General features: G+C 40.0%; 1 protein-coding gene across 2 annotated transcripts in view; it reads right to left on the minus strand.

Annotated features, from left to right (window-relative positions):
- The window catches only part of Ankrd44 (ankyrin repeat domain 44), a 188,621-nt gene that overhangs the window by 112,720 nt on the left and 65,418 nt on the right, over positions 1–10,483 (minus strand). For both annotated transcript variants that reach the window (XM_013009697.1, XM_013009688.1), the window contains exons 8-9: positions 9,972–10,050; positions 2,954–3,068 (exon numbers count right to left, since the gene is read on the minus strand). In XM_013009697.1, coding sequence (XP_012865151.1) covers positions 2,954–3,068; positions 9,972–10,050 — 194 coding nt within the window. The remainder of the gene's footprint in view (positions 1–2,953; positions 3,069–9,971; positions 10,051–10,483) is intronic.

A 10,483-nucleotide genomic window follows, 5' to 3' on the forward strand; every position in this document is an offset into this window, starting at 1 on the left:
TGGCTCAAGTGGTAGAGTGCTTGCCTTGAGCTGAAGAGCTGAGGGACAGCACCCAGGCCCAGAGTTCAGGCCCCATGACTGACAAAAAAAAATTAGAAGTGGATCTGTGGCTCAAAGTGGTAGAGTGCTAGCCTCGAGTAAAAAACAAAACAGGGCTGGGAAGGTGGCTCAGTGGTAGAGCGCTTGCCTTGCATGCCTGATGCCCTGGGTTCGATTCCTCAGCACCACATAAGCAAAAAGAAAAAAGCCACAAGTGGCGCTGTGGCTCAAGTGGTAGAGTGCTAGCCTTGAGCTGAAGAGCTGGGGGACAGCGCCCAGGCCCAGAGTTCAGGCCCCACGACTGGACCCAAAAAACAAAAACAAAACAAAACAAAAACTCAGGGACAGCTCCTAGGGGCCCTTAGTTCAAGCCCCATGACTTAAAAGAAATCAATAAACCTATACCTAAAATAAATAAACCTGCACTTATTGAATCAAGTGTCTTTTAAGGGAAATTTAGGTAAGTATTTCATCCAGTTCATTTTACACCTAAAATGGAATCAAGTCTGGAAGACTATTAGAAAGTAATGGTTTTTCTTAAACTCCTCAATTAACAAGAGTCAAAAGAACAATACTATTTAGTATTAAACTAGACTAAATAGTATTAAACAATACTACTTAGTATTGAAATTGGTTTGTAGATATTTTCCTTCTAATGAACACTAGTCTGGCTGAAAATATCAGAACTTGGGAGGCCAAATGGAGCACTCTTATCACAAAGTGAGCTGTCTCTCTTAATTCCTGACAGCCTAACACCCTCCCCCGCCCCCCCCAAAAAAAGCCTTGGCTCTCAGTGGATTCCTTTCTTTCTCACCTCATCAGCATTTCCCTCTTCTGTGGGCCTTTAGCCCAAAATCTCATCTTTCCTTCTTGGTACATTTGCAGGTTAACTGCCAATTGTGTGCAGCCTGGATGGCCTCCAGTATTTTGGGATGGCTACCAGAGCCCTTTTCTCTTTCACACAAATGGGAGATTTAATCACAACTTACCCTATACCCACTTATAATTCTTTTATGCTTCCGAATGCCTCAGAATGGACTCGAATTCCTTGGCAGGCATTTGAGGTCCTTTGAGATGCATCTCTTCCTGTCTTTCCTCCTCATTTCTCCCCGCCTCACACACACCAGATCACCAGCTTTAGAAATTTGCTTTCAACACTTTCGCATTTGTGTCTTTATAAAGGTTGTTCTTTCTTCACAGAAGGACCTTCTGTTCTTCCCTCACTCTTTCAACCTCACAGTTCTGCCTGCTAGATAAACTCATATATCTTTCATTTTGCTGGAATGCCATCTCTTTTGGGGAATTCAGAGAATTAGTGTCTCCCCAATTCTTTTCACATAGTCTGCTCTAAAGCCCCACTGTAACAAACCTGATAATCCTTCCATCATTTGCTCTTGCTTGATTTCTAGGTGGGGAGTCCAGGAGGTGATTGGAACCCAGTTTAGCTTCAAGTTGGGCTAGTGAAGGTAAACTTTATCACAAAGCTGCTACTGTTCCATATAATTGCCTTCAGACCAGGACACCAGCCCCTTCTGTGATTCTCATTTAAAATGCAAACCTACTATTGCTGACCCGGTCCATTTAAGTCTTGATTTATTCTCAAGCAAGATTTTCAAATGCTGTTTTATAACATTTGAGAAATAAACAGAATTCCTAATATACCTTGCCCTCATATTTTCCTTCTAAAAACTCAGTTCTGGTTACAGTTTCTGTGATCAAAATTGAACTTCACTCAATCATTTAAAGCTCTCTTTAATTTGGGTTCCACTAAATATTATTAAGTAATAAATTACTACTTAACATTTATTGAAAGCTTACTGTGTGCCAAGCACTGTTCGAAGAGCTTTTAACAGGGATTATCTTCTTAAGAACCTTAGCTGATGCGCTTATGTAACTCATATGCCAGAAAGCTACATTACTAATGAAGTTATTTAAGCTTTATAACAAACCTATAGACTGGTACTCCCATTTTTCAAATAAGGAAAACAAAGCAGAGGGATTGAGTAACAGGGTCAAAGTTCCATGGATTAGAAATAAGGTAGGCTGGACTAGATCCTAGAGAGAATCTGGAACACCACATAGCAGCTTGAGCATAGCAAAGCATCATCATGTACTGTCTGCTCCACAGAGCTGCCTTCCTCTCCCAGGAAGTGGATGCTACCCTCTGCTCTGTTAGAGGGTTTCTCATCCTCCCCAGCCAACCTAAAACATCTCCTTGAAGACTTTCTAGAAAATGTTTATCACTTTAGAGCTTTCTCCTTCAGATCTACCCTCTATGGTATATATACCAAACATCATTGCCATCCAAATTCGGTTTCATTTTGGACTTTGTAATACAGTACTTTTAGTGGCTCTTGACTTTGGTAGACTTGGGCTCCAAACAAAATTATAAGCTCCCTGAAGAGACCAATCTGGTCATTTCTACTGGAGTCCCCCCAATGACCCAAGTCATTGCTATATATTTTTTTACTATGTAAGTTCACTTATGAAATCAGGTCACTTATGAAATCGGGTTCCCCCTTCCTTATGTTACAGATTGACTCAATTGTGCCCTGTAATTGCATCTTGAAAACGGAACCAGAACTCTGAACTTATCCTCAATGTGTCAAACTGTCTATGCTGTTTATCTAACGTAGTCCATTGAGAACAGAACACTAGAAATGAGATTCAAATCTCCTTAATTAAAACCACTGGAATAGACCTCATTCTACTACAGGTGAAAAATACATTTGGTTCTTCCATGTATCTGTCCTTAGTGGTCACCTAATTGAGTTCAAATTTAATGTGTGCTTATTATAATGATGCAGATCTACTGCAACTTGAACAAATGGGAACCCTCTTACGGCATGGCTGAGTGCCTTGGCAACGTTCCCATGCGTGCAAGTCCCAGCACCATACTTTTGCAGTCACCTACTTGGCTGTGTCAGCTCCACTGGTTATTAAGGTGTTAATCAAAAGTTCATGGCCGTATCTTGCAGCCACATGGAGAGGTGTGTTGCCATCCTTATCCACACAGTCGATTTCACCACCTGAAAGAGATATTTGAATACAGGATAACGCAAGGGCCCAAGGTGATTCAGGTACGATGCTCTATGCCCATTGCTGATGTTGACAAAATGATGGTTTCTTTTCTACTCCAATGTGCATTTCTGCTCTGAAGTGTAAGAATGTTTTTAAGGGGGCATGTCACCCTCTGAAGCAGAAGTAGCATTACAGGGGCTGAGAAGGTGGCTCAGTGGTAGAGTGCTTGCCTTGCATCCATGAGGCCCTGGGTTCAATTCCTCAGCACCACATAAGCAAAAAGAAAAAAGCCAGAAGTGGCGCTGTGGCTCAAGTGGTAGAGCGCTAGCCTTGAGCTAAAGAGCTGAGGGACAGCACCCAGGCCCAGAGTTCAGGCCCCATGACTGGACCTCCCCCCCCAAAAAAAAAGAGGTAGCATTACAGTGTATTATCTGCAGAAAGAGAAATGCTTTTGAAAAATCGTTCTATATCATCTTATTTGAGGATCTAAAAATCACACAACATACATCCTGTTCTAAATGAACAATATAACCAAATTCCATAAATGTAACACTTACAACATTTAATTTTAATTTTAAAAAATAAATAGGGCTGGGAAGGTGACTCAGTGGTAGAGTGCTTACCTTGCATGCATGAGGCCCTCGGTTTGATTCCTCAGCTCCACATAAACAGAAAAAGCTGGAAGTGGTGCTGTGGCTCAAGTAGTAGAGCTCTAGCCTTGAACTGAAGAGCTGAGGGACAGCACCCAGTCCCAGAGTTCAGGTCCCAAGACCGACAAAAAAAATAATAATTATGTAAATCTCATGCTAAACTTTAACAACCAAAGGGGCTAGCAAGTTTAAGAAAATATTCCATGTAGCTTATCCAGCTTAAATATAGATGGGTCAACTAAAACAAGGTGTTGGTGGCTGATACTTGTAATCCTTGCTACTCAGGAGGCAGATCTGACAATTGACATTGGAAGCCAGCCCAGGCAGATAAATCTAAGAGAATCTTATTTCCAAATAACTAGCAAAAAGCCAGAAGTGGAGCTATGTCTCAAATAATAGAGCACTAGTATTGAGCATAACAGCTCAAGGATAGTGTCTAGGCCCCAAGTTCAAACCCCAGGATCAGCACCAAAACAAAACAACAAAGCAAAAAAGAACATAGAGTTAGTGAGCAGGAATCTGCTACAAAGTGAAATAATTACCAAAAGTTGTATGGGCCTGTGGAGGGAGTAAGAGCGCAAAAAAAAAAAAAAAAAAAATCACAATCAGTGCACAGATTTAAGAAGCTTCACTCTGCTGCCAACCCTTCTACGTGTAGAGCTTATTGTGAAAATCAATCTGCTGCCAATAAGTTCACACATGTGGAGCTATTTACAAAATGGTAATCCCTTCTTGTCTTTGACAATAGAAGCAGCAACTTGGCTCCAAATACTGATTTCCCCTCAAATCATTGTTCCTATATTTATTTTTTAAATGAGTTGTTAAAAAAATAATAAAAAGTAATCATTGCATACCTATCCAGATATATACAAAATTAATAATTATATATCTAGACAGACAGACACACAGAGAGATAGAGAGAATAGAAAAATTCAGAACTTTATGGGCTTGGAATGTGGCTTAGTGACAGAGTGCTTGCCTAGTATACAAGAAGCCCTGGTTTGATTCCTCAGTACTATATAAACAGAAAAAGGCAGAAGTGGCACTGTGGCTCAAGTGATAGAGTGCTAGCCTTGAGCAAAAAAAGTTCAGGGATAGTGCCTACGCCCTAAGTTCAAACCCCAGGACTGGTAAAATTAATAATAATAATAATAATTTAAAAAAAGAAAAATCCAGAACTTTTATCAGACTGTCAATGAGAAATTCTGGGGCTAGGATTATGGTGACACATTACAGGACCATGGAAGACTCTTTAATGATTTTATTTCCAGTAAGCATATCCAAGTTTTACAATCAGAAAAATAATAAAGTTAGCTACTGTCATCTGCTAGAAACTAGGGAGACATTCACTGCACTCTAGTTTTAGATACATGCAATTTAGATCAACCTATTTTTGTGATTTGACAGTATTTTGGAGGACAGGTGGCCACGTATTCTCACAGATGTCTCAGAGAGATCACCCAGGCTGGACATGTCTGTCTAAGGATTGCCACACTCTTCTGTCTGAAAGGGTTGGCCACAGAACTGATCTGGGGAGATGGGGAGGGGGATCCCCAGACTTCAGAGAAGGCTTTGCCCTGAACATCACCCTGAACAGAATCCCAGCCAAGACTACCAAATCTTCTTGAAGAAATACAAGGGCTTTCAGGTTTACCCGCCTCAAAAAGGCCAAAAAAGCAAGTAGAGGAAAAGAAGAGTAAAAATATCAGGAAAAAATATGAGTAGATATTTTCTTATTTTTGTTGCTGCATTTCATAAGTCAACTCCAACCCATAGATAGAGAGAGAAAATTATCATCTACCTATGCATTTGTTGTCCTTTACAAAATATTTCAGGAAACCATCATTTAATGGAAAATAAAAGAAAGACAGTGTATGTGTTCTGAAAATGTTTTCTAGTAAAGTAAGATTTCTACATGACTGAATTTCTATTTTATCGGCAATATAGAAACCTTTCACTTTCACTTGAAAATCTTCAAGACTTTCCTGAAATGTAAATTAAATGTCTGTATTATTCATCTGGAGGTTGCAAGTTAATGTCAGTAATTGGTCATTAATAATTAGTGAGCTACACAGCATTTGTAAGTTGAAAAGTATTCAGAGCATGTCCAAAGGGACAGTTAATCAACTTTACGCATTCATCCGACTTTAGTTTTTTATTGCACAAAAGATAACAGTCATCTATCTTATTCAGTTGCTTCAGGATTGTGAGACCAAAAACATCCAAAGGTTCACATTTAGACTAACCTAGCATTGGACTTCTTCGGTACAAGATCTATTTCGTTATAAAGCTTCCATAGAGACAGCATCATTTTTGAACTTTTCTAACTTGCTGAATAGTGCACCTGTCTCATACCAAGGACAAGGTCAAATGCCTCCAGACAATGGACCAAATCTTCTTCCAGTTCCCTTTTCTCTCTTGCTGTGACAAGGCAGCTTCGGATAAACAAAATGATTTGAGCACAAGTACACTTTGATTACTAACTATAGAAAAAAAACCACACATTTTTTACATTTTTTTGTGTGTGTGTGTGTGCCAGTCCTGGGGTTGAACTCAGGGCTCTGTCCCTGACCTTTTGCTCATGGCTGTGTTCAACCACTTGAGCCACAGCTTCACTTCTGGCTTTTTCGGTAGTTTAGTAGAGATAAGAGCCTCACAGACTTGTGAGGATTACAGATGTGAGCTATCCGTGCCTGGCAGTAATGTTTTTTAATTAAATGACCTAAAGTTGGATGATTCTGGAAAAAAACAGTTATTATGGAGAACAAATCACTCTAACTGAAGAGTTGTCTGAGATCAGAGATATGCTGTAAAAAGCAATTTAATGAGAGAACAAATAAACATAACAAGCATTCCTCAGCACCATGGTCAGTGGTTAGGGGCGCAGAGAGGTATTCCTTCATGGGGGTGCCCTCCAACTTGGGGAGCTCACAATGGCTCCTATGTGTGTGTTGTGACTCACAAGGAAAATGACACCAGGCCCTGGGGTATGAGCCTCTGGGAAGAAGGGTTTCGCCCCCCCCTCCCCCAGACTAACAGGTGGGGGAAGAAAAAAATGAACTTCCTAGTATGTTCATGTGCAGTTAAAAAATGTCCAAAAATATCGAAGAACTCACAGTTCTCACATGTATAGTGAATGCAAACAATTATCGGCAGGAAGAAGAATTATCCCAGAAGAGGGGAGAATACAGTCAAGAATCTCATGTATGTCCTACAAAATTAAGAAGAGTGAGAGAAGGGGTGGGTGGGAGAGGGAGGATAGAGAATATTGAAAGAGGAGACACTGATCAAGATATATTGTATTCATAAGCTGCTTTGATAAACGGCAACTCCTTTGTGAAACTATTTAAAGATAAGCCAAATAGAATAAAATTAAATAAAAACGAAGAAAATACCCAATTGTTTTTGTATAGGGATAATTCAATTTCAAATAGAAGTGTCTTTTAGAGAAGAGTTCAAGTTAAAAACCAGTTGCCTGGCTGGGAAGGTGGCTTAGTGTTAGAGTACTTGCCTTGCATGCATGAAGCCGAGTTTGATTCCTCAGGACCACATAAGCAGAAAAAGCCAGAAATGGTGCTGTGGCTCAAGTGGTAGAGTGCTAGTCTTGAGCAAGAAAGAAGCTCAGGGACAGTGCTTAGGCCCTGAGTTCAAGCCCCAAGACTCGCAATAAAATAATAATGATTAAAAAGAAAAAAAAACAGTTGTGGTGGGTGCTGGTGGCTCACACCTGTAATCCTACCTACTCAGGAGGCTGAGATCTGAGGATCACAGTTCAAAGCCAGCCCAGGCAGGAAAGGCTGTGAAACTCTTATCTCCAATAAACCACTAGAAAACCAGAAGTGGCGCTGTGGCTCAAGCAGTAGAGTGCTCGCCTTGAACTGAAGAGGGCCCAAGGACAGCACCCAAGCCCAGAGTTCAAGCCCCACAACTGACAAAAACAAAAACAGTTGCCATCCTTGTTCTTCCAGAAAACATGTATTTAAGTGTAGGAGTTCAATCCCTGATGCCTGATGTTAGACTAGCTGTATTCCAGTCCCTGTTTCTCAACCTACTAGTCATGCATTCTGACACCAATGGTGAACTTGCTGTCTTACTTTTCCCATTTTTGAAATGGGAATAATAATAATAATAATAAAATAATACTCCTCTCTCACAGGGAAGTTGAGCCTGGCACAGAGGGAACACTCAGGCAATGCTAGCTTTTGTTTTTTTGTTTGGGGGGTCCGGTTGTGGGGCCTGAACTCTGGGCCTGGGCACTGTCCCTCAGCTCTTCAGCTCAAGGCTAGCGCTCTACCACTTGAGCTACAGCGCCACTTCCGGCTTTTCTCTTTTTGCTTATGTGGTGCTGAGGAATCGAACCCAGGGCCTCATGCATGCAAGGCAAGTGCTCTACCACTGAGCCACCTTCCCAGCCCCAATGCTAGCTTTAACATTACCCATACTGGTCTATGTATTGTAGCCGCTATATCCCCATCTGTGTAGGCCTGGGATTCTACCCAGCATACAAGCAAGATGCCAAACCAGACAAAAATGAGATAATCTCAGAACTAAAGATCCTTTGAACCCAGAGAATATGAGAAGGGACCTATTCTGGATTTAACCCCAACCCTCAAGTCCAGCAAGATTGTCCAAGTCTTACAGCCCAATAATGATTCATAGGGAAGTCAAAACATCCAGAAACTTCCCAGGTCTACCGTAAGCCTACACACATGGCAGAGCGGAGATGGGACATGGTCTTGACTCAAGGGAAAGGCTTTGATCATATGGGGATTGGCCAGTAGAGAGTAATATTTATAAGGTGAGAAATTATTTTTCTCTCCCACTTTGTCCCTCCTGTTTGAGATTTCTTTAATAAGGAATAATAATTTTATATCCATTTATTATTTAACTAAGGCCCACTGATTACATTCACATGAAATTTCTTTAAATTTTTATTTTGCTTTTGAAGAGACAGATATTGTTTCTGAAAAACAGTTGAGAAATGCAATGGAAAAAGAAAAATAAGAAGGAAATCAAAAGAGAAAGGCTGCAGTTGCATCTCCCCTTGGCAAAATAAACCAAAAGTGATCCTCTCAGTAAAATGAACGTCAAAGACATGACCCAGATTCCAAATTAGAAATAATAGGTATTGGGCAGTTCATTTCCATTTTACTTTCCTTAGCTTGCTGGAGCCTTTTTTTCTCCTACAAATTCATTGAAATGCTTATATATTTCCTCTACTTTTCCATAGATATTTTGCTTTCTAAGCATAATTTCAGTGGCAGGTCTCCCATCCAGATGCCAAATGACTTTTCAGTTTTATGTCTTGAGTTCTTAAATCAGCATTGATAACAACCCCAAGTATATGTCACCCAAAATTCTTATAGAGAAGGAAAAAAAAACACAGCTCCAAGAAAAGTGACTAGTATCAGAAATGAGGGTTAACTAAAACCAGTTTGGGAACAGCCAGAATGACCTGGAATATAAGCTGAAGATCGGAACTAGACATGGTATTTGTTGTTGTTGCTATTGTTGCTGTTAAAATATCTGTTAAGTTATTTTCTATTCAAGATACATTAGACCCATACATTTATATGTTGAATCAATAATTAAAAAGTCAAATTAAAAATTGAGAAATATTTACAAAGATACTCAGTTGTGTTCTCAAAGTCAACCCAGCACAGATGCTGGCCAAAATCCTCCATCAGAGACAGCCCATGAAAGTCCAAGCAACCCTCTGTTATAAGCCTGAAAAATTACTGTGCTATGTGACTCTCGGGTCTCTGGTGAGCCTGTGATTTTATTATTCTTTCTATCATATACTTACCTGCCTTTCCTCTGAGTCATCTCCTTTTCCTACCTTTGGTCTTTTCCTACCATTACTGGTTTTAGGAAACTATGGTGAATTCTAGAATCTAAGAATAATCTCAATTTGCTATTAGAAAATATATGCTGCTTATCTTTATTAGGTTTTGGAGCTAAAAGTGTAAGATAGAAAGATGGTGTATCATTTCAGTTTCAAAACAGCTCCCATGTTCTCTGCCTGGCTGGGAACTGGCTGGGAACCAGTGCCTTTCTTCTTTCCCTTCACTCCTGAGGAGAATGCTGGGAGATGTCTGATAATGAGCTTCCAGCCAAAGGTGTCAAAGGACTGTGTCAATCCATGCTTATCAAAAAAAAAACTAAACCAGAGAGCATCAAGGTTCATACTCAGTGACTGGAGATGACCCCAGTCAGACCAAAAAACTATGCAAATAACCACACTATGGAAGCATCTCTTACCATTCTGAATGAGGGTTTGTGACCGTGTGAACCTTCCATGGACAGCTGTCATGTGCAGTGGACTTTTGCCATCTTTACTCTGAAAATAAGGATAGAGTTGCTCATGAGATGGTAATATCAATCTGTAATATCACATACGTATGAATATAATCAACAGTTACAAAGATAATTTGGAGATAAAGGTAAAATGTGTAACCTCTCAAGTTATTTTATATAACACTATTTTCAAGAAGCTTAGAGAGAAAACTCCCCCCACCAAAAAAAAAGTTATTTCCTGTCTTAAAATGTACTGGCAACTTTTAAAAAGACAAGTGATATGTAATTTATATAGTCCTGTCTGCCTGGCCATTGTCCACTAATCTGCTATTACTCCTGGCAGCTCTTGAAACTGACCTGAAACCTTACACTATTCCCTCTATGCCTCCAACAGAAAGAATGACATTGCCCCATTTTTTAGGAAATGGAAAAACTTGGAAAAAATTATATTAAGTGAAGTAAGCCAGGCCCAAAGA

This window comes from Dipodomys ordii, unplaced genomic scaffold (assembly GCF_000151885.1).
Source record: "Dipodomys ordii isolate 6190 unplaced genomic scaffold, Dord_2.0 Scaffold1, whole genome shotgun sequence".
NCBI lineage: Eukaryota > Metazoa > Chordata > Mammalia > Rodentia > Heteromyidae > Dipodomys > Dipodomys ordii.